This window comes from Polyodon spathula, chromosome 8 (assembly GCF_017654505.1).
Source record: "Polyodon spathula isolate WHYD16114869_AA chromosome 8, ASM1765450v1, whole genome shotgun sequence".
In the NCBI taxonomy this organism is placed as follows: domain Eukaryota; kingdom Metazoa; phylum Chordata; class Actinopteri; order Acipenseriformes; family Polyodontidae; genus Polyodon; species Polyodon spathula.
In genome coordinates this window covers 45,168,866-45,194,032 of record NC_054541.1, presented here as the reverse complement: position 1 = coordinate 45,194,032, position 25,167 = coordinate 45,168,866, and the positions used below count along the sequence as shown (strand labels likewise).

The following is a 25,167-nucleotide window of genomic DNA, read 5'->3' as shown; positions in this document are numbered from 1 at the left end:
TACAATCAAATCTAATGCTATAATTACACACCGCCAGCCATTCAGCCATGTGCAATCTCATAAGTTAAATGTTGGGTAAACATCTGGACATTTTTTTTCCGTTCCCACCTTGAAGATTCACTGCCCTTGATCAATTTGACTGACTGGGGCTACAATATATTTCAGACAGTTTTATATACTAAAGTGTGTTTTGCTTTTATACACAGGAATACAAGAATGTTTTAAACAGACATTTAAACAAACCAAAATAGTTGTATGATTTGTGCATTATGAAACAAGTGTAATAGTTATTTGGTTAGAACTGCAATCAGTCATGGCTTTAGACACTACTGTAGTCAAGTTTTAAGCAAACTACACATTAATATATCCTACAGTACATAAGGATAGAGGTTAATCCTTTAACTTCATGGACCCAGCCAACCCACATTGCTTGTGTGTATGTGTGAACAGAGGTACATGTCTTACAAATTCTCATTTTAACATAATACATATTTAAGTGATAATACCTATGATTTTTTGTCTAAGCATGACACCTTTTTATCTTTGTATTTATGATTTTTTTTTTAAATGATATTGCAGGGTGCAGTGTCAAATCAGACTGTAATACCTGACCAAAGCAAAACATCTGTTTTGACTGAAATCTTCTGTACATATCTCCTGTCTCTGTTTGAAGTATGGTTTGCAAACATGACTTCATAAAGACAATACTAAAACCCTATTTGGTATAGGTGCTGCTACCTAAGTACTGATACTCATACAGAACTTCCACTTTTAGTTTGTAAGGCTGCAATACAAATATTTAATTTCAAGTCAGTTGTGCCACAAACTATTACTTGAATTTAGCAATGTAATTGCATATACCAAAGTTATATTATTTGTCTCCATATTAAATATCTAATACCCCTGATCCAATGTCTTTGAAAGGTAATTCTGTGGCTCAAACTGTAAAATAATTTTCTGCAAGGGATAATAATCCTTGCTATAATAATTTGGGGAATTCATGCTTTTACTTTCCTTGCTATAATAATTTTGGGAACTCTCATTTTTTTAAAAGAAATTACGCATTTCCCCAATAAGCCCCCTTCCCAGTAACAATAGTTGTTTACTGTTTGAGGTATAATGAAGAAGCTGTCAGAAGCAATCCTTGCAATGTCATGCACAGTGTTTGTTAATGTAAGTTAAGTGTTAGTGTAAAGCAGGGCTTCCCAACCCTGGTCCTGGGGACTCCCTGTGGCTGCTGGTTTTCATTCCAACTGAGCTCTCAGTTACTTAAATAAACCCTTGATTGAATTAATAATTTGCTTAATTAGACCTTTTTACTTGTTTTCAGCTCTTAAACAGTTGCAGATGTCAAGCTAACTACAACATTTTATAAGTAACTTGAACTCAACTGCAATTTTTTAGGCGCTAAGAACAATTCAAAAGGTCTAATTAAGCAAATTATTAGTTCAATTAAGGATTCAGTTAAGTAATTGAGAACTTAGTTGGAATGAAGACCAGAAGACACATGGGGTCCCCAGGACTAGGGTTGAGAAGCCCTGGTGAAAAGGCTTGGCAAAATATGTCTTTCACTGCCTGTTGTGTCAATGAAAGCCATCAAACAGACAAGCTATCTATTGACATCATGAAACCACAGCTTTTGGGATAATTTAGAAAATTACAGACACAAACCTATGTTTACGACTGCACCCCTGGGGGTTTAAGATAACCTCTCAATGTTTTTGTATCCACATGTACCGTCCCTGGACGGTTCAATGTCTCAAGAGAACTAACAAATATGCAAACCCATATCAGCTTTACAACAAGATTAAGTATGCAGCAATGTCCTGCTTCAAGTTAAGTGCTCTCGTTTTACACACAGTTCCTGGGAAGCCTCTTAATAAAGTCTTTAACCGTTAATTTAACATGAGGAAGATCACATGGAAAGAACTCATTAGAAAGGACTACTTTAAAACCTCAGAGGGCCAGTTGAACACACAAGTGTTATGTGGCTTCCTGTTTCTTTGTATATGTTGTTCTTCCTCTCTTGATTTTATGGATAATGTTCAACTTCAATGCCCGTCGATGTGCCCAAAGTCTTTAGCCCTTGTTTCTCCATGATGTTCCACAGTTTGCGAAGGTTGGACTGAGTGATCGTGTCGTCTAGTTTGAGTTGAAGAGCTTGCAGGTAATTCACTTCTGCCTCTTGCAGTTTTCCATTGAGATGGAGGATGGCCCCAAGGTTCATCAAGGCAGCTGGATACTGAAAGAAAATAAATTATATATTGTAATTATTATTATTATTATTATTATTATTATTATTATTATTATTATTATTATTATTATTATTATTATTATTAGACAATATTTAAAAAGGGGATTTAAAGGCATGTATTAGTGTGGCACTGTTTACATTTTGTCATGACTTAAAATAAATAAATAAACAAATAAAATAAATCTTATTAGTTTATACTTTAGGGTTTTAAATCATATATGAAGACAGTTCAGTGCTTTTCCTGTTCTTTGACACAAAATGTATAATTTCTTCATAAAGGAAGGACCTTCATTTGCAATCCAATAGATTCTACATTTTAACAAAACAACCCACACAAGCTTCTTTATTTAGAGCTTTAAGTAAACAGATAGATATAGAGCCTCTGGTTTCCATGGATACCCTGCAGACCATAACACAGCAGCAACATTGGACTTAATGTTATCTCATTATGTCAATTCATACAAAATAGCATGCAACTGACTACAATATTTGTGACACAGTATTCACTTTAAGATTTTGCACTTGCTATATGTTCCTCCGGGTTGCTGGTAACAGTTTCTAGCCCAGAAGAGACTTTGCCAAATGATTTAGCAACCAACTGTCCCCTCAAGAAGCAATTTAAAAAAATGTCCCCTGATTAAGACTTAAGGCAGGAACACAAGACTTCCACCACCAACACAATGATTTCCTTATGGAAGAGCTTTCAGTTTTGTAAACAAATATGCAACTGAAAGATCTAATGTTAGTTCCCAATGTTAATTCAATCTAATAAAAGGTTTGGATGTTAATTCAAATAAACAAGATGGGCTCTGATAACACTTTTAAACTTCCAGTTTGGAAATACTTAAAGGGCAATCAGCTATTCATATTGGTAATAAATTAATCAATCAACACAATATGTCTTCTTTGGATAACAGAAAAGGCAGACAAGTATACCATATATAGTAAGCAATGTTACAGAAAGTATTATTTGTCTGAAAAGTCATTCTTTTCATTTTTTGTTTAATGGGCCTCCCAGTCAAAAAGGCCTCACCATTGTGAGGTAACTTATTTTGAATTCCTTAATAAATGTTTTCTTTTCACAAAAAAGTTTTTTTGGCCACTCAACTATAATGGTCAGCAACCAACACGACTGAATGCAAAAATAACCCTACACTTTGCGCATATGCATTTTGCTGATTTTTCTAAATACGCATACTACATTTGTAAAATTTGAATGTTGAGGAATTATAGTACAGTAGTGCAGTTTATGGTGTTTGTTGTCAAACTTATTCTTCAGATCATCAGAATCTCTTTGTAACTGCAGATTTCCCTTTGAAGTGAGCAGTCCACCTTCATGTCTTTTCCTGCAAAAGCCATTGGGAAGAAATGGAGTGAAACCACTAAAGTGATTCCCTTTTTATGATGTGTAAAACCAGAATAAATGCATCTGCACCCTTCGCCTCTAAATTTAAGATATATTTGCTGCTTAATTTTCAGGTTAGCAGCAATCAATGAAATGATAAGAGCAGACAGCACTGAACTGGGGTGACGTCAATATGATCTGCAGTCACTGGGCTTGCTCAGGCTAGACAGAAATGTAATACAAACTTTTTGGTCAAACAGGAATTATTGAAGAGAGGACTGCATTTACAGCAGAGTAAGCACAAGAAAATGCAACAACTGAAAATATGCTAAGGCCACATGATGCTTAGCAGAACAAGATAAGCAGACACATCTTTTACACAGAAGAAGCTACCAAAACCTAGATGAACCAGATGCTTTGGCATACCTCACAGTGATAGATTCAATCAAGAAGTACTTTCACACTTTGTGACCCACGACACTTCACGTTATTCAATCAAGCTTCCAGAAACAGGTGGACAATCACTGAAACATTTTCAGTTTATCTACTTTACCTACACACAACTAGATTCAATGATGCCAGGACATTAAAAAGAATCTACATATTGGTGTCACTGTCAAAAACTAAGGTGTCATCCATGTTTGCTTTATCAGTATATTTCTACCATGTTACTGATCTTCATAGTCCATCCCCTAGTCTTTGTAAGTCGCTTTGGATAAAAGCATCTGCTAAATGACTAATTAATAATATAAGCATGATTGAAGTGCTGTAAGCTACTGGCAATAAAAACTATACATGAAAGTTAATACATAGATTCCCAATGGTACCATATAATGTGCCAATGGCAAATAGTGAGTCTTGAGTAGCCAGCCTAAAGCATTGGTTGAAAAAGTAGCTTGTGTTTTAGTAACAATGCTACAGAGGGGGATGTTTATTCATAATTTGCATCAGAAAAAACATGTTTGCCCATCACTCCAAAATGTCAGAACACAGGTGGCATATAACATGTGGCATAAGGCCACATGCGTTCTTATGCATTAATTAAGAATGCATAATTAAAATGTGCCTGATTTATCCATAGAAAGCACCCATCCTCAAGATCAACGTGAAATCATCAGAGCAGAAAATCATCACCGCCATGTTCAGCAGCAATCTTCTCCCTAAAGTAACACTGAAGGTAATGATCTATAAAGCAGCGTCTCAAAACAGCAAGTACAGCCTATTAGCATGCGCATTACATCGTTCAAGTGTAGTGTAATTTGCCACATTTACAGCTGCATTCTTTGATTATTTTGGTGACAAAGACTGGAGTTTCATTTTATTTTAAGGTTGCAGAAAACAGGGTTTAGGGTTTACCACAGTTGTCACCTGTACGTGACTCCTTGTAGCCTGCATGCTGTCAGTTCTGCACCCAGACAGTAGATTTACTGAATACAGATGCCTGAAACCTTTCAAGTGAGCTATTCTCTGGGCAGATAAGTTACAAGTGGTTTTTGCTGCACAGAGTATTAACATGAGACAGCCTACAGCTTCACCGAGCACAAGCACAAAGCACATTACTTCATTCCCTTCCCAGGACAGAAGCTTTATATTAGACACATAACACTCAAAACAGACACTCAATATTGATCATTCACTTCATTGAGGACTCAATATTTGAAATCTTTTCAGCAAAGTTACTAATGTGTGTTTTCAGACAAAGAAATAAAAAATAATAAATTATGTTGCTGCCATAATTTGTGATGAGGTAGCAGCAAAAGTGATGCATTAAACATGAATTAATGAGAATGTAATTGCTAGTAAATACTTCATCCAGTTTAGCATAATAAACAAAAGCAGTGTTTGGTAATATATCATTAATGTAACGAATGTCCCCCCAGTTATTTTCAGTCATTTTGCGGTGCTTGAGTTACACCTTCAGCTCAAGATTCTCATGGCTTACTTCCAGCTGAATTGTCAAAATGAGCAAAGGGAATGAGGGATGGCTTTTCCTCATAGGCTGATCCAACTGTTAGATTAAACATCATTAAAATATAAAGAATACATCTTCAGATTGCATTATTTCAACTAGCTGTGAAACATCACATCAAAGTGACAATTGTCTTCCAAATAAAAACAGATGCATTTCAAGTATAAAAAACCTTTGCTAGTTTTGAAAACCCTAGCTAGGTGTGATCAGAAAGGTTCCCCGGGTAATTATCAACAGATTATATAATATAACCCCCTTGGGAAAGAACAACATTGTACATCTTGCAACTAAAATGAAAATAATTTCTTGGATCTTCTATACTTCTAGCCCCTATATCACTATACGCTCGCAACTCCTCTGGGTGTACATGCATGCCTGGTCCATGATCCAAAGGAAAAATAAAGAGCATGAAAATAAAATAATAAATCCTCATACAGAACCACTCGAGGCACACAATGATATTAAATGGAAGGCATGAAGAGCGGTAAAATATAGAAACTAGTGACAGCACCATCTGCGACTCACAAGTACAGGAATAGTCAACGTGCAAGACTTTATTAATCTGATCAAGTGTGTTATCAGACTTGCAACTCCTAATCCTTAACCTCCCATCTAAATGCACATGTGGTCATTCTGAATACAAATGAACAACTCCAATTAGGTAGAGGCAGTCAAGACATGCTTTTCTACAGTGCAAACCCTTCTGCAGCAACTGCCCTTCTGATTATCTACTTAGCTCGCAGTTTAGACACAAGCTTGAATCCATCCATCATGGTTAAGTTTGACCAGGGTTCATTTGTTTGGCCTGGAGGTACAATTCTCACCACGATTTTTTGAAGTGCCAAAATTAAAACACCTGGGGCTGACAATGTTTGATAGAGATCTTTAACCAATGAAAATGGTCTCCAGAAAAAACACAAACCCCCACGCAAGCACAACTGCTGTACGGTATAAATCCCTGTGGCAGAGATGGTTGCAGGGGTGACATCTGACCAGGGTAATGAAACCACAACACAGGCTTTACAGTGCTCAGCGCTTTTATTAATAAACACAAATAAAGATTGAAACAAAACACAAAAGAAAATGGCACACTAGCCAAAGTAAAACAAACACAAACTATACTTTATGGTTTACAAAAACGAGTACCTTTCGATCTTGTAATCCGGTAGCATTCGGTCTTTCTCCGTAGTTCTCTTTCTCCTAAACTCTTCCAAACAATGAGCTCAGAGTGGGTCTTTTATATTTTGTGCCAGCCACATTCCCACGGATTTAACCCCATTCACGCCAGCTACACTTTGTAAGACCAGCTTTCCGCCGATCTCAAATAATACATAACAACAATGGACGCTTTCCTCTACCCGCACACAAACACAGTATAATAATAATATACCCAAGAGTGGGCACCCATCACAATCCCTCACTGGAAGGACAAGAACTTCCAGGCCAGGGCACTTTCACAAGAGCACAGATCCACCAAGAGATGGTGGGACCACAATGCTGGGATTTCTCTGGCTTCTTATGCACCAGGCGAAACTTCAAAGATCCCACCTCCTCCCCTCTGCCAGACATGCTGGAACAGGAATACCACCAGATGTGGAGTATATTAGTGGCTTTCTTGAGAAACAGTTGCATAAAACCCAAAAGAAAATGAAGCAGGAACGCCTGGCAATAAAATTATTTAATGCCACAGTAAATAAAAATGAGTTTAATTGCTTGCCAATTATATACATTACAAAAGCATTCATAAATGGCAAGCCAGGAGAGACAAGTACTGTAAGTTATCTAAAAGGGGGGTTAGGTGTAAGTTTCAAACAGAATTGCAGCTCCTGAGAATATGATAGCGTAGGCTCAGTGCTACTTGAAAGACTCGCTCTTAGGCAAACACTTTGCTGAAACACTTAAATGTTGATGTCTCCATGTCTCCAGTGGCTTGTGTAAAAAAATACACATAGGTTATTTAATTTGACATATTTATATCTTAAGATAAAGACACCAGAATCTTAAATTATTGCTAAACCTAAATTAAATTAGATGTTTTAAAATGATACTCATATACAGTGATCCTTTGTTAAAAGGCTCTCGATTATAATGTCCCTCGGATATAACGCTCCTACAGTATGTCCCCCAATTCCCTATACTAGTGATTCATGCAATATTTCTACAGTAAATGCAGTACCAGTGTTGTTCAAACTGTAAACAACTTCTCAGTCTAACTTCCATTTCTGTCTCTCCCTTTTGATACAGTATCTGAAGAAAAGCTGCGCTGGCACTTTATAACACAGACATCTTATTCAACATTTTTTTATAACTAAATAAATATTAGGCCTATTATGTGGTTAACTTTCCTAATGTATTACTTTTTTTTGCTGTGAGAGGAGCTGCAACTTTCTTCAAGAGACGAGACGCTTCAGCAGCTGAACCTGGGGTGAGCCTCTTGTCTGACCTGCTCTCCTTCTCACACTTGGTTTGCTTGTCTGTTGCATCGAATGGAACTCCCAACTGCCGTTTAGCCAGGCTATTTATAGATTAAAAACTGCTGATTAAAATGATCCACGAGTGGGAATGTTACCTTTTTGTTTTGTATTTTTTTGTAAAAAAAATAGCGTTGATTACATGATGCTTTATACATGGATAATTCACGGAAAGTTCTATTTTTGCTTCACTATATGTGCATTATAGAGAGGGAGTTAATTTATTTTGTATTTTAGTCAGACGTGTTCTGACTTTAAAGCCTGTTTCAAAGCTCTTTTCAAAATGACCGCTCTAATGTAATGGGGTTTGAGATCTGTTTAAAAAAACAAACAAAACAAAACAAAACAAACAAAAAAAACAGACTTTTGAATAATTAACAAATCTGTCATTTAAAAGGTGTTGAATAAAGCAATCATTTTGGCATTTTGGCACTCCTTGTGAATGTTAGCAATATAAACCAAAACTGTGGTATTTTCTGGTATACTACCCGCACCTTGTAAAGGACCATATGGACAGCTGGAAATAATTAATCAAAACGAATGGTTGAAGACGTGGTGCACACGGGAAGGCTTCACCTATCTTGATCATTGGACCACTTTCTACAACGAGGACTATCTGTATAGACGGGATGGACTGCATTTAAATAACAAGGGAACTAGTCTACTTGGAGAAAAGATCCTCGAGCAGGTTCGGAAGCATTTAAACTAGAAAGGAAGGGGGGAGAAATCAACAAAAAAACAGAAGGGAGACCGCATCAAAACAAGAACAACAACTCAGGTAAGACAACCATTAAATGTATTTATCTAAATGCTAGAAGTATCAGAAACAAAATTCTAGAACTTGAAGCTACTGCACTAACAGGTAACTATGATGTGATAGGTGTTACAGAAACGTGGTTGTCTGAGAGTGATGGGGACGAATATAATATTTGTGGGTATACACTGTATAGGAAAGACAGGCAGGACAGAAGAGGAGGAGGGGTAGCGCTATACATAAGAAACAGTCTTGAAGCCCAGGTGTTAAACCTGGACAAAGAAAATAAAACCGAATCAATATGGGTCAGAATAACGGACAAAAATTCAAAGGGCATAATAATAGGAGCATGCTATAGACCGCCAGATTCAGACGGTGAGCACAATAATCTGTTATACAATGACATTAGAAATGTGTGTAGCAAAGGAGAAGCCATACTAATGGGGGATTTCAACTTCCCCCAAATAAAATGGGAAAACCCGGTGGGTAGCGCGAAGGATGAAATAGAAATGGTGGAAATGACAAATGACTGCTTCCTAACACAATTTGTGAAGGCACCCACTAGAGGGGAGGCATGCCTTGATTTAGTCTTTTCAAATAACGAAGATAGAATAACTAAAACAGAGGTCAGAGAACCATTGGCAAACTCAGACCACAACATGGTCTCATTTGAAGTGTTTTTTAAATCCTCAAAAGTAAAGACTAAAGCTAAGGTTTACAATTTTAGAAAAGCAAACTATGAAGGCATGAAACAGAGACTAACAGAAGTAGATTGGAGTAAAATAGAGAAAACACCCACAGAAGAAGGATGGTTGTTCTTCAAAACAATTATATCCCTAAAGTAGACAAATCTAAATGTAAAACTAAATTGCCAAAATGGTTTAATAGATCAATTAAAAAAAATATTCAGCGAAAAAAGGCACTTTACAGAGCATTAAAAAAGGACCAAAAAGAAAGTACGCAGAAAGAGTACACAGAACTGCAAATGCAAGTCAAAAAGGAAGTTAGAAAGGCCAAGAGAGAAATAGAAATGAACATTGCTAAGGGAGCTAAAACCAATTCCAAAATGTTTTTCCAATATTACAACAGCAAGAGAACATTCAAAGAGGAGATTAAATGTTTAAGAGATACAAATGGCAAAATCGTAGAGGAAGAAAAAAAAATAGCAAATATGTTAAATGATTACTTTTCACAAGTTTTTACAAAGGAAGATACTGACAACATGCCCCACATGTCATCCAGTTCCTATCCAGTTTTAAATAACTTTAGCATAACTGAGGCAGAAGTGTTAAAGGGACTAGGAGCTCTTAAAATAAACAAATCCCCTGGGCCGGATGAGATCCTCCCAGTAGTACTCAAAGAAATGAAAGAAGTAATTTACAAACCGCTAACCAAGATCATGCAGCAGTCTCTTGACACAGGGGTGGTACCGACAGACTGGAAAATTGCAAACGTAATACCGATCCACAAAAAGGGAAACAAAACTGAACCAGGTAACTACAGACCAGTAAGCCTGACTTCTATTATATGCAAACTTATGGAAACTATAATAAGATCCAAAATGGAAAATTACCTATATGGTAACAGGGTACTGGGAGACAGTCAACATGGTTTTAGGAAAGGGAGATCGTGCCTAACTAACTTGCTTGATTTTTTTGAGGATGCAACATCGATAATGGATAATTGCAAAGCATATGACATGGTTTATTTAGATTTCCAGAAAGCTTTTGACAAAGTCCCGCACAAAAGATTAATTCTCAAACTGAACGCAGTTGGGATTCAAGGAAACGCATGTACATGGATTAGGGAGTGGTTAACATGTAGAAAACAGAAAGTACTGATTAGAGGAAAAACCTCAGAATGGAGTGTGGTAACCAGCGGTGTACCACAGGGATCAGTATTAGGTCCTCTGCTATTCCTAATCTACATTAATGATTTAGATTCTGGTATAGTAAGCAAACTTGTTAAATTTGCAGACGACACAAAAGTAGGAGGAGTGGCAAACACTGTTGCAGCAGCAAAGGTCATTCAAAATGATCTAGACAAGATTCAGAACTGGGCAGACACATGGCAAATGACATTTAATAGAGAAAAGTGTAAGGTACTGCACGCAGGAAATAAAAATGTACATTATAAATATCATATGGGAGATATTGAAATTGGAGAAGGAATCTATGAAAAAGACCTAGGAGTTTTTGTTGACTCAGAAATGTCTTCATCTAGGCAATGTGGGGAAGCTATAAAAAAGGCTAACAAGATACTCGGATACATTGTGAAAAGTGTTGAATTTAAATCAAGGGAAGTAATGTTAAAACTGTACAATGCACTTGTAAGACCTCATCTTGAATATTGTGTGCAGTTCTGGTCACCTCGCTATAAAAAAGATATTGCTGCTCTAGAAAGAGTGCAAAGAAGAGCGACCAGAATTATTCCGGGCTTAAAAGGCATGTCATATGCAGACAGGCTAAAAGAATTGAATCTGTTCAGTCTTGAACAAAGAAGACTACGTGGCGACCTAATTCAAGCATTCAAAATTCTAAAAGGTATTGACAGTGTCGACCCAAGGGACTTTTTCAGCCTGAAAAAAGAAACAAGGACCAGGGGTCACAAATGGAGTTTAGAAAAAGGGGCATTCAGAACAGAAAATAGGAGACACTTTTTTACACAGAGAATTGTGAGGGTCTGGAATCAACTCCCCAGTAATGTTGTTGAAGCTGACACCCTGGGATCCTTCAAGAAGCTGCTTGATGAAATTTTGGGATCAATAAGCTACTAACAACCAAACGAGCAAGATGGGCCGAATGGCCTCCTCTCGTTTGTAAACTTTCTTATGTTCTTATGTTCTTAATATATTTTCACAGTTTAACCCCTTGTCAACCCTGTCAATCACCATGGCAAATAAAAGACTGAGGAGGTTTTAAATTCCAAGGCCACAGCTCCAGTCATGGCAATACACACAGCAGCCCAACCCTTACCACACACTTTGATTTTTGATGCTGCCTCTCTTGGTTGGCAACCATTTCTTTAAGTGGTACCATGTTTTATTGTGTTGGTTTACCAGAAAGAAAATGGCATGCTGACACCTGGGCCTCCTTAGCTTGCGCACTTGATGTGCTGTGGCAGTGAACCACTTGAGCACACAACTATTGACTAGTCAGCAGTAACATTAAACATTATATGGCTCTAGTATTTTGGTTGGAATAGATTGTTTAATAAATGTGAATACAGAGATCAACAGTGTAGATTCATTTTGACTGCAATAAATTAAAGTAGCTTTGTCAAAATCACAAAATTGCAAGAACAAAATCACAGTGCAACATGTTTTAAAGTCCAGGTTTTCCTATCTATGCTATACTTTATACAGCATATACTTATTACTTGTATATTTGCTAAGAAGGCTGTGTGGTCCAGTGATTAAAGGAAACAGACTTTTAACCAGGAGGTATCTGGTTCAAATCCCAGTTCAGCCGTGGATTCATTGCGTGACCCCGAGCAAGTCACTTGTGCCCCTTCTTTCGGATTAGATGTTCTTATAAGTGACTCTGCAGCTGATGCATAGTTCACACATCCTAGTCTCATATCTTGTAAAGCACTTTGTGATGGTGGTCCGCTATGAAAGGCATTATATAAAAATAAACATTATTTATTTAACATAAGGAGACCTTCCTGTCTGAGTTTCATTAATTCATTGAACAGATAGTTTTTTTTTGTTTTTTTTTTTATGGGAAAAGGTTGAATTCTGAACTTTGATAACATGAAACCCTCAGATAGATGCAATAGTGCATTATTTAATATATTGCACAGGCATGGTTTTATTATCAAGTGGTTATCAGCCCTGACAGTCACAGTCTGTGTTGAGATGCAAGACTCATTTAGCTAGACTGCAAGGTGACAAACAGAATCTATTAAACCTATTTTAAATGGTAAAGTACATGGAAGATAACGTCTCAGGCTTTGTGATGGATTAGAGATGTGTTGACAGTTTGATTTCTTTAAAATCTCAAAGGAAAAAAAACAGAACCCTTCTCAAAACTATTTGCCATTATCTGAACTTTTTCAAATATTGTTCTCATTAAAATTGATAGCACCCACATAAAAGTCTTTTGATTGATGACCTGCAAACAAAACTGGAATCTTTTAAGGGTCAGTCATTTTTGATCCAATCTATATCTTATCTAGTAGTCAGGTGACCGCTTACAATGGAGCCCGTCGATCTACATTGTTGGCAATGCAGTTACAATGGGTAATGATTGTACCACCCACTCTGTAATGGCTGGGAATCCATCAGTTTTTAATAGGTGATATTAGCCTGGTACTTACATCGGGTCGTAGGCCTGCTGCAAGTCGATAATATTTCTCAGCTGGTTCATTAAGACTGGCTTGTCTGGAAAAGGAAAAAACACAACAGAAATTAATTTCCATGGCACCTTTGGAAACACAGTTAAAAAAAGGCAGCACATTAATTTTGAGGGCATGAGGTAAGCTGTCAAGATCCTGTTTGATTAACGGGCACCTAGCTCTGCCTGGTTATTTTCACATTTCCTGGGATATGACTGTTGACCTGAAGTCACTACTTAATATCCCCTAAAGAGGTAATATCTTTATGAATAATATTACATGTCACTTTTCCAATTGGGGTAGTCTATTGAAGTTTGAAAGAGAGTTTATAAAAAGCTGGCTAACTTTTGTGCTCATATTTTTTTGAAAGGTGTGATAAGTAATAGATAAAATCTCCATTTATTATCCTCTCTGCTTGAAGGCTTGCTAAAAAATAAACTGCTGTAATTTGAAGCATTTTTTAGAACGAATATCCCTTTCCTGTTGTGTAGAGTTCTGTTTTATTCATTTAGTTGTGTGGGGCAGCAACATGAGACGCCTCCCCTGGCTCTTACACAGGATCCCGGCGGTGAACACACTCAGATAATAACAAGTTTTCAGCAACAAGTATAGTCTTTTCCTTGAACTAGAACCCCAACTTGGTGAGAAAGTGCTTTCCCACATTGCATCAAAACATGTACACATCTCTCCCTCTGGGTTTAAAGGGTTAATTCCCCAAAATAGTTTTTACATTTTTGAAGATGGTTCAACTTAAAAAAAAAAAAAACTCTATTGGCACTTCTTTTGAAATATAAATCACAGCTTAGCTTGCAGGTAACACACTGCAAATAACCAACAGCTGTTGCAGGGGATAGCATGGCACTTTACCTAGAGTACAGTTTCCAAAGGGCAAATACAACATTGGAGTGGATCTGTCATGTCAATCATTGTACTGATCTATTGTATTAAAACAGTCAATTTATAAACTAAGGAAGACTTAGTTTCAAAAAAGCCATTAAGGAACCATATATTTTCGTAATTCCTTATATATAATATATAATATATATATAATATAATATAATATAATATATATATATATATATATATATATATATATATATATATATATATACAGTGCCTTGCAAAAGTATTCAGACCCCTGACCAATTCTCTCATATTACTGAATTCTGTTCGATATGTTATTTTAAAACACTGAAACTCAAAATCATTTATTGTAAGGTGACATTGGTTTTATGTTGGGAAATATTTTTAAGAAAAATAAAAAACTGAAATATCTTGCTTGCATAAGTATTCAACCCCCACACATTAATATTTGGCAGAACCACCCTTCACTGCAATAACAGCTTTAAGTCTTTTGGGGTAAGAATGTACCAGCTTTGCACACAGTATTGGAGTGATTTTGGCCCATTCTTCTTGGCAGATTTGCTCCAGGTTGTTCAGGTTGGTTGGACAACACTTGTGGACCGCAATTTTCAAATAGTGCCACAGATTCTCAATGGGATTGAGATCAAGACTTTGACAGGGCCACTGTAGGACATTCACCTTTTTGTTCTTGAGCCACTCCAGTGTTGCTTTGGCCTTGTGCTTGGGATCATTGTCCTGCTGAAAGGTGAATTTCCTCCTAAGCTTCAGTTTTTTAGCGGACTGAAGCAGATTCTCTTGCAGTATTTTCCTGTATTTTGCTTCATCGATTCTTCCTTCAATTGTAACAAGATGCCCAGTCCCTGCTGATGAGAAGCATCCCCACATCATGATACTGCCACCACCATACTTCACTCTAGGGATGGTGTGTGTTGAGGCATGGGCTGTGTTAGGTTTGCGCCACACATAGCGCTTTGAGTTTTGGCCAAAAAGCTCTATCTTGGTCTCATCTGACCACAAAACCTTTTCCCACATCGCAGCTGGGTCACTCTCATGCTTTTTGGCAAATTCCAGACGTGCTTTCAGATGGTACTTTTTGAGTAAGGGCTTCTTTCTTGCCACCCTCCCATACAGGCCAGTGTTATTCAGAGCTCTTGATATGGTTGACTGGTGCACCATTACTCCACTCCCAGCCACTGAACTCTGTAGCTTTTTCAAAGTGATTGTTGGCCTCTCTGTGGCTTCTCTCACAAGTCTCCTTCTTGTTTGAGCGCTGAGTTTTCAGGGACGGCCTCTTTCTTGGCAGTGCCTGGGTGGTGTGATGCAGCTTCCACTTCCTGATTATTGATCCAACTGTGCTCACTGGGATATCCAAACACTTGGATATTATTTTGTTCCCTTTTAGATCGATAGATATATATAGATATATAGATACACACACTATGATCTTTCAAAAATACAGTGTTTCTTTTTACTGCTTCTCACAGGGAAATGTCTATGTCTTTATTCATAGAAAATTCATGACACTTTTTTTTCTTTTGTAAAGGCTTTAATCCAGTCTCCAACATCAAATAATGAACATACTGAGGATGAGGCTACCTGGAAATTGTCTTTACATTGTAAAATAAAATAACTGAAGAATTTCTAAAACACTGGAGAGTAAATGAAAGCACAATCATTGCAAAAAAGGTTAATGTCAGACTTAACATTTCCAGCTGAAGTCATTATGGCTGTGCACTACCTGATCGTTATACTGTTGCTATTGTAATCATGTAACTTATGCATCCATTATTGCCAGAATATCAACGCACGTCACTGTCGTACATTTTGGGTGTTTTTTAGTTGGTATTCCAAATTTCACCTCTTCCTTAACAAATATGATGTTGCACTACACAGAAGGAGGAACAAGATAATAGGAGTGTTGTGGATATGCTGGAATACTGCCTGTAATCAGAAGTGACTGGAGATTTTTACCCAATGAGGTAAGTTTCCTCTTGCTGTATGTTTTTGATTATACAGTACAATAGACAATAAAGGATGCCATACATTGATATAGTGTAGATGTTTTCGGGGAGCTGTCAGGGCAGATCATATTCAAATGCAGCATTCCTCCTGTGGATCCTGGGATTAGCTGTCTTTACTATCAGATAACTGTAGCACATTAAGCGGTAACTAGCTGAATTGTATAAGTGTAAAAGAACTTTCTGGTTTCCTGTCAGGGGTAAAGGAGAATAAATTACAAACGCTTCCATGTGCAGACTTCACTGATCACAAGTGAATGATAGACATTGCTTTTCCATGCTAATGGACCAGTCACAACCTTTGGAAATTATACACTGTTAAAATGAAAACTGAAACACCTTCTTAGTTTCAAATCCTTGCCAAGGGAGCCATAAAAGCATTCAACATTTTCAGTTACAATCTGCATTGATAACAATGAGTTCTTGGTTCTGCTTTTAAAACTACAGCCAATTTTACTCCAGAATGTGCTTTTCAAAGACTAATGAACCAATATTAGGCAAAACGGAGGACACGCGGGTGAACATTGGAGTGACATGCTGAAGTGGACGGCAGTGGAAGAATGGGTCTTTTACCATAATAAAAGCTTGTAAAGGATGAAGACCAGAAGAGATCTATAGGATACAGCTGAAACTGCTCAAACAGTCTCAAAACAAGCTTTTTTTTATCTTTATATTGTCTATTTGCCAATTTAAACAGTTTTCATGTGATCTCACCATGCAGTAACTGCGTGTGAGAAAGGTATTTTAACCGTTACAGTACAGAAGCTGGCTCTAGAACGTGTTAAAAAAAAAAATAAAATACAACACAGGCGAAATGTTTTTGGGTGCATGTGACAGAAATACGAGTTCTGGTGATAAATCTTCCTCCCGACCTGTGAGGGCACTAAAGAACAGGAGGAGAAGTATCAGGAAGGGCTGGCCTGACAGTTCGTTTCTGGGACCGGGAAGTGGGTCAGTCTGGAAAGAAGTGAGACTCTGTTGTAAGACCGTATTGATTTGAAAGGTAAATGAGGGGCAGCTGCAAGTAATAAGGCAGCTGCAACCATTTACCTAGATATCATGCGGGATTACATATAGGGGCCACGGTAACGCTGATCTTTTCCTTCGTTTAGGTTAATGCTTGGAGAGAGAAGGACTGAGAGAAGAGCTCTCAGAGTGAATTGTGTTCATGTTTTGTATTGTTGTGTCTGTCCGTGTAACTGTCTGTTTTTGTGTTCACTATTAGACAGTTAAGCACACCTCCGGAGCTGTTGCCAGGGTCAGCACGATCCGGAGCACAACTACACTCCACACAAACCTGTGTCTGCACCGAGCACCTGCACGTCTGCATGCACCCAGGACTGGTGACCGTGTCTTGTATTTTTGTTCGGGACTGTGCCCAGTTTTTGTTATCCGGGCACTTTACACATTGTTGTGTATAGCCAGGGATTTATTATTTAACGGTCACCAGACCTGGATTACCAATTAAAGCACCTTGTTCACTGAAATACCATTGTCTGTCATCACACCTGCATCGCATCACCGCTACACCTGTTCCCCTTACCAACCACTTTGCCACACGTTGTGTTGGAAGTGGGATGGACCGTGATACACTGGTAGAGCTGCTGCAGGCACTGGAGATCAGATGGGATGCAGAAGAGAGACGGAGGGAGAAGCGCTACACGGCGCTCATTGAATGGGTAGGGTTGGCTGTAGGAGCGACCCCCACGGTAAATTCATTGATATCGCCCCCAAAGGCACGGGCCATGGAAATGACGGTGGAGGATGTCCCAGAGGCATATTTGGCGGCGTTCGAGTGGCTAGCGACCACGGCGGGATGGCCGCGGGAGTTCTGTGCAAACCAGGTGGGACCTTACCTGATCGGGGAGGCTCAGGCAGCCTACCAAGCCCTGAGCGTCCGGTACACCACCGATTATGACCTGGTTAAGCAGGCTATTCTCTGCCACCTTAACATCACCGCAGAGACCCAACGGAGGTGTTTCCGCAAATTCCGGAGAGCCCCGGAGACACGCCTCAGGGTGGTTGCAGAGCGGTTGTGCGACCACATGGTCCATTGGCTGACCCCTGAGAAGACCGCTCAACAAATGGGGGAAGCCATTGTGGTGGAATAATTCTGCCATGTGGTCGGCGCCGAAACCCAGGCATGGATATGGCACCACAGCCCCGACACCCTGGAGGAGGCGATAAAATTGGCCGAAGACTTCGAGGACTCCCTGCCGTTGGTCTGGGTAGGGATCCTGTCAGTCCCTGACCTTCGCAGTCACCAACCTCTCCCTCCCTCTCCTCCAACACCACCATCACCCTCGTTCCTGGGGCCAAGTCCTCCCAGACCGCCGACCCTGTTGGGACCCCTTGCCTCCCCCTCATGGAGATTGAGGTTGGCTCCCAGCTTGGCTCCCAGCAAACCTTGATTAGGACAGCTCTCTTGGGCGGTGTGTCGTGACGGCCACCTGACCTTGACCTTGAGATAAGGCAACATACCCCACACTAAAAGTATATTTATCGGTAGGACCGATAAAATGTCACCTCGTAGTCAGGGTGAAGGAAAGGTTGCCGCACCCAGTTATTCTGGGCCAAGACTGGCCAAACTTTAAACAATTTATGCAAATAATGGCAGTCTCAGCCACACACATAAAAGTGGCAGAAAAAAAGGGGAACGAATTGGTGATGTGTTCCCTTTTCATACTGAAATGTTTTCCCCTCTTTTCCGTCCTAGAAAAACAAATAAGGTGAGACAGACCGCGAAATGGGAGGGATCTTCTTTGAGACAAGGCTGGGGTCTGGTGGGAGCGTACTGTAATGGTAACAAACGCCAGTCAAAGGGAGTGGGAACGCAGTGTGACCGAGAGAGCAAGATTACTGGGCCTACTAGGGCAGAGGCTATTCCAGCCCCTCTCAATGAACCGGACCCGTGGTACTCAAGCGCGGACATAGTGTGGGGCCAACATAACGACCCGTCACTAGTGCATGCTTGGGGGCAGGTCCGGTCCATTGAAGGTAAGGATGTTGATGGCGCTGGGGCGCTAGTATATCCACATTTCAGTATTAAGGGGCAATTACTGTATAGGGTAAACCTAGCCACGGGCACAGGACAGCCTGTAACACAATTGATGGTTCCCCCGTCTTGTCGGACCGAGGTCATGAGGCTGGCGCATTATATCCCTTTTGCGGCGGTCCTCGGAGACGAGAAGACGAGGGAACGGATATTGGCTCGATTCTATTGGCTCGGTCTTCATACTGATGTGTCGAGATATGTAGCTACATGCCCAGACTGCCAGCGAGTAGCGCCGGGTCGAGTGCTCCCCGCCCCTTTGGCCCCACTGCCCATTATTTCCACTCCCTTTGAACGCATTGCAATGGACATAATGGGCCCTTTGCTACCTTCTGACTCCGGGTATACGCATATATTAGTAGTGGTGGACTATGCAACGCATTACCCGGAGGCAGTTCCATTGAGGTCTACTATTGCCGCTGCAATAGCCACTGAGTTATTGCAGATTATGATGAGAGTAGGGATCCCCAAGGAGATTTTGACCGATCACGGAACCAATTTTTTGTCCAATACGTTACAGCAGGTGTACAAAATATTGAAAAAAACAATCCACAATCGGACGTTCTGGTGAAACGCTTTAATCAGACCCTAAAGTCGATGCTGAGGTGATTCATAACACAAGAGCAAAAACATTGGGTATTGCTTCTTCCCTACGTCGTTTTTGCGGTGAGAGAAGTGCCGCAGAGTTCAACGGGGTTCTCCCCCTTTGAGCTCCTGTACGGCCGGCAGCCTCGCGGCATTCTTGACCTGCTGAGAGAGGGGTGGGATAAGCACAAAGGCTTGTCCAAAAATGTAGTGAAGTATGTGCTCCTACAACGAGATCGCTTGGATTTGGTCGGTCGCTTGACCCAAGACAACCTCAGATTGGCTCAGCAACGACAACAGCAGCATTGCAACAAAAATGCACGGATTCGAACCTTTCGACCAGGGGACAAGGTAATGCTGCTACTTCCCTCATCAGAATCAAAACTGTGTGCTAAATGCCAGGGGCCATATGATTCGGGCTATAGGGAAAGTAAATTATGAAATTAGACAGTCCGATCGCCGGAATGAACGTGAAATTTACCATGTTAATTTGGTAAAGCCCTGGCAGGCAAGTGATGTCTTATTTATAGCCCCAGGCAATATGGAGGATGATTTAGGCCCCTGTCCAGAGACCCCGAGCACAAGAGTGATTTCAATGGGGGAACAATTGGTTCTGGATCAGCAAAGAGAGCTGCGTAACCATTGAGGAGTTCAGCTATGTTTTTTCTGACGAGCCCGGCAGAACAAACTTAGTTGAATATGACATTATCTCTCCACCAGGTGTCACAGTGCGAGAGAGACCGTACCGGATCCCGGAAAGTCGACGAAGTGGCATTCGCAAAGAGGTATGGGATATGCTTGAGCTCTGCTTTTTGGGATTCTGCCATGGATGGAAGTCAGGCAATAAGAAAAATCGAGTTTGGGGAGTTCAACTCCATTGTTATACTTTGGGAGAGGGCCTTGCGGTTCCTGTATCCCATGTGAAATTTCTGGTCAGCTTGAAGGTTCAGGCTGTATTGACATTGCCTCTTGGCCAGGTCGCCACTCTAAATGAGAATTGGTTCTCAGTTGACTTAACTGGCTAAATAAAGGTTAAATAAAATAAAAAATAAAAGGGTGTGGCAGCTTGCCCTAAAAGAAGAGAAATGGTAGGCTTGGCATCTTGTCATCCTAAATCAAAACTGCAACAAAGCCATAAGGTGGCCTTTAATGGTGATGGGAAAGAAATAAATTGGATAGTGAAGAGAAGAAAATGAAAAAGGGGCTTCCAGACTTAGGAATGTACAGCAATAAACCAAGACCTCTGTTAGGAGCCCAGGCCTTTCTCTTGGTTAATGTAAGGTATGTATTTGTAAATTAATGTAATGTTTGTGCTGAGTACACATTTGCAACATTGGTTTGGTTTACACCTAAAAACATTTTTTTTAGTCAATTTGCATGGCTTTTTTGCATGGAGTTGGAATTTACCCACATTTTTTACTCTACCCATACCATGTTTTGGCCGCCCATTTCCTATAGCATGAGAAATGTGCACGGTCCAGTATGTGCGTGCTACATCATATTTTCATGACAATGGAGAGAGAATTTGAAGTTTCTAAAATGCATGTTAATCCAAGCCATTTTTTCCCATCTGTATATCTCATGTGCATATCATTGCATTTTATGTTAGGAAATGTTCTATTATCACTTTTGAAGGGTTCATCACATAACTTACCAATGGTTTTAAGAAGGTGAAAATAACTGCCCAGGAAACTATTGCCCAGAAGGGTTATCAGGCAATAAATCAATCCGTTAACCACAGCTATTGCGTGCATCAGACTTAATGGGGTAGACATAACAAGATCAAGGTGGGTTGGGAAGCTGGAAAGAGCTGCATACATTATCTGTAGCTTCACTAACCTTGATATAATAATAAAGCTGGTCAATTTAACGGATTGAGGCTTGAACAGAGAAAATGAAAGTTTTCACAATAGAAAAGAAAAAAATCACTTTTTTTTTATATGAATATAATGCTCTCATCTAATCTGTCCTGTTAATGTCTCATAACTCAACAACTAATAAAGTTGATTCAAACACCATGTGATTTAACCTTGTATTTCAATTGGATAGTACACCATCATGAATAAACCTTGTATGTCAACACTGGATTTTAACTACCTAGCTGGATTCCAAATGCTCTCTGCAAGTTTAGATTGAGATAAGGGTTTTTTCTTAAGCAGTTTTTTGCCGTTCCTGAAAAATATATTAATTTGACATACAAGGATTTGTCACAATGCTGATAATTTAACATCATTTGCTTAATTCATTTGTAATTACATCTACATTTTCTTGAGACGATAATAAAATTGTGATTGCCTGTAATAGCCAGCTGCATTCAGATCTGTTTATTCCAGACAGGAATGCAGTAGTAATACTGTAAACCAACCTGAGCATATGGGCTGCATTAAAGACCACGTCAAACTCTGTCCTGTCAAGCTCTGCGGCCTTCACTGCCATCTCAGCTGCTTCGAGTAAGCGGGATTCTTCCAACAAAAACTGACCTGTGGGGTCACAGGGAGAAAGAGAGATGTTTCAGGGCTCGGGAGGTAGTGTTCAGAGATAGATACCAGGGGAAATGTTTCCTTTAGGATCGTGTGACAGAGACCTGCTTTAGTCTGGGAACCGCAAGACAATTTTTTGAAATATAAGAAACAAAGCTTGCTTTTATTTTGGCTGTCAGACTGATGCTTTATTTAAGTAAGGGATTAAGGCAAATGCAGTTTCCCCCAGATGCATCTTGTGATATCTTTGTTTTGTTTGTTTGTTTCTAACTCACATCTCTTACCTGACCACCCTAATTGTGCCTCCTATTGCAACCTCTGCACTAATCTGAGACAGGGTTTAAGAGTTCAAACAGCCAACTGCAGAGCACTTTATTCATGCTAACAGACATTGGCTCCTTGCTGTTTCTGTACATTTTTCCACTTTCTGAAGCAATGACCTAAAACCACAAGGTGAAGGCAAGTAATCTATCATAAACAACAAGAGGCACACAGACTTGGAATGTACATGTACTTTATCCATAACTACAAAACTCCCAATCATAAAATATGAATACAACTGAATACTTTTCTTATTTCTGTAGACATATGCCTTTGCTGTGTACATTTGAAGGCTGAAATATACTGAACTAAGAGGTATGGACAGGAGACTAATTTGGGGAGTACTGTAGGTGTCTTTACTAGCTTCATACACTGTTTGGGTTAGGGTTAGTAAGTACACTTTGGTTATAAAGATTTGCATCATATCAAAATGTTCTGACGTGGTATTATTCTTAAATACTAGTATTCAAATATCCAACATTTTCAGAGAACATTCTACATTCTTGGTGTAACAATTGGAGATTTCTATAATTTTTCAGCATGTACAGAGTTTGAAATCACAAATGCCTTTTCTGTTTCATTCTGCTTGTTCAAAGATTACAAGGCTAATGCAATCCTTACAGTCAACAACCTTCATCTACCATATAAACTCCACCATAACAACCTGGATATATTAGCTTAAATAGATCAAATGCAATCACAGCTGTCGTTTGTGAAGAACTTCTTTTATTTACAAATGTCTTAAAATTGCATCATTATTTCACAAAGACATTCGCAAATGTGTGATTAAAATGACTTCACAAAGCATTGCATACAATAATGGTAGAGTCATTGTGTTTAAAAAAAACACTTTAGTTTAAAGGTATATACTGAATATAACATAATGAATTAATAACTATGAAGCAATAAAGGACTGTGTAAAACTTGATATAATTTCATACAGATCAGTTTTGACCTGTCCAAGGGTTATGGTGGACAAAATTAAGCAAAACTTGTTAATTTCTGATATATATATATATATATATATATATATATATATATATATATATATATATATATATATATATATATATATATACACACACACACACACACACACAGGTAACAACCAGTCTATCACAAAGTTGATTATGTTAATTATAAGTACTTGCTACTGTGTCTGCTTGGAGCTGACCTTGGAATCCATGGAAAAGTGAAAAATAGTCTGCATACATTGAATCATGAATTGAATCAATATAGACCTGCTACTCTTTCAATTTACAAGACTGGCTTAGAGGACGTTTTCCGCTGACCCAGACAAAACCAGAAAAGACACAAACCATGTTGCTAATGACCCCAGTAGACCTGGAACTTAGACTGAGAGGCCAGTGCTGAGTATTCAATATATATTCAATACAACTTTCAGACATGACTTATGTCATGGGCTAGCCAAATTACACTGGGACTGAGGATTCAATCTGTTCAAAAAATTACAATTCACAATGGTATGTCAATGAACCATTCCAGGTCAAACAATAAATTAAAAAAATAAAAATAAAGTGTGCACATTATTTCTTTGATGAGGAAAAGAAAAAAAAACAGACTTAAGACCCTATGGGCTGCAGGCGCCTGTAATATGTCTAATGATCCTTAGTAAAGTTCACCATTTTAGTGGCATTCCAAGCACCCCACCTGTGTCTTCAAGGCTCCCATAATTGGATTATGTTATACATACTTATATATAGTGCTATAAAGCATATCATTTCCATCCTCTGTTCTTTTACACGTGGCTCCCAAGCTCGTAATAATCTTTTTTTTATTTTTATTTTTTATCGCTTGTAGTCTGTAGATGATTATTACACCATTACAGGATTCAGACATGCTGCAAATTGATTACATCTGGCAAAGTGTTAATGAGAACAATTCCTGGAAAAAGGTTGTCTTCGACTTCTAATCTCGGGGTGGGCTTTATGCTTTTGCTGTGAGCGTTCTGAGCTTTTCTGAAGGGTCACTACAGTTCCTCGGACATACCGGGTTACTAGAGGAGGGTAGTCAGCATTGCCGGGCTGACCTGGAGCCTGGCCAGCAAACACGCAAGAAAGGTACTGTATGACAAGCACAATAAACCCCATTTTTAAAAACAATTCTATGGTGGGATGCTAAATTCCTATATCTATTCAAAGACAACGCTTCACCTGTCAACATCCAAACCTGAAAACGCAGCAGCCTCTAAACTGAAGGACTGAATAAATGGGGGTGGGGGGGGTGGGAGTGTGACCATTGGATTGAAGAGCTGGTGGAAATAGGCCCTATTTTATTTCCGATGAATAAGGCATTATATAAAGGTGAGCAGCCACCTCATTCAAGACAGGCTGCTTTTCCATCAGGTAGATAACCCCTGCTTTGCGATACCAAATAAATAAATAAACACATTGGAACTAAGGTTCCTGCTGGAGAGGAGTTTTTTTAGAAAATGCTGTAATAGCGAATGGGTCTGCCAGAAAAAAAAAAAAAAAAGATTTCTCTTCAATTAGACAAAGAGGAGGAGAGGTGATACCTTTTACTGGACAAACTAAACTATAATTAAATCACACGCTTTCAAGACCTCATAGGTCTCTTCTTCACCTGAGCAATTTTCAAATGGGCCAGACCTGTTTAAAATCCGACACTTTCTCACAGTGTGTGTTACACATACATTTAAAAGTAACGTTGAAGTAAAGTGCTTAAAGTGGGTAAA

At 39.0% G+C, this 25,167-nt stretch overlaps 1 protein-coding gene across 1 annotated transcript in view; it reads right to left on the bottom strand.

Moving 5' to 3' along the window:
* Positions 1 to 1,467: 1,467 nt before the first annotated feature.
* The window catches only part of LOC121320025 (protein O-mannosyl-transferase TMTC2-like), a 118,677-nt gene continuing 94,977 nt past the window's right edge, over positions 1,468 to 25,167 (bottom strand). Inside the window, exons 10-12 of the mRNA XM_041258137.1 lie at positions 22,016 to 22,130; positions 13,114 to 13,177; positions 1,468 to 2,242 (exon numbers count right to left, since the gene is read on the bottom strand). Of these exons, the coding sequence (XP_041114071.1) occupies positions 2,033 to 2,242; positions 13,114 to 13,177; positions 22,016 to 22,130 (389 nt within the window). The 3' untranslated portion in view covers positions 1,468 to 2,032. The remainder of the gene's footprint in view (positions 2,243 to 13,113; positions 13,178 to 22,015; positions 22,131 to 25,167) is intronic.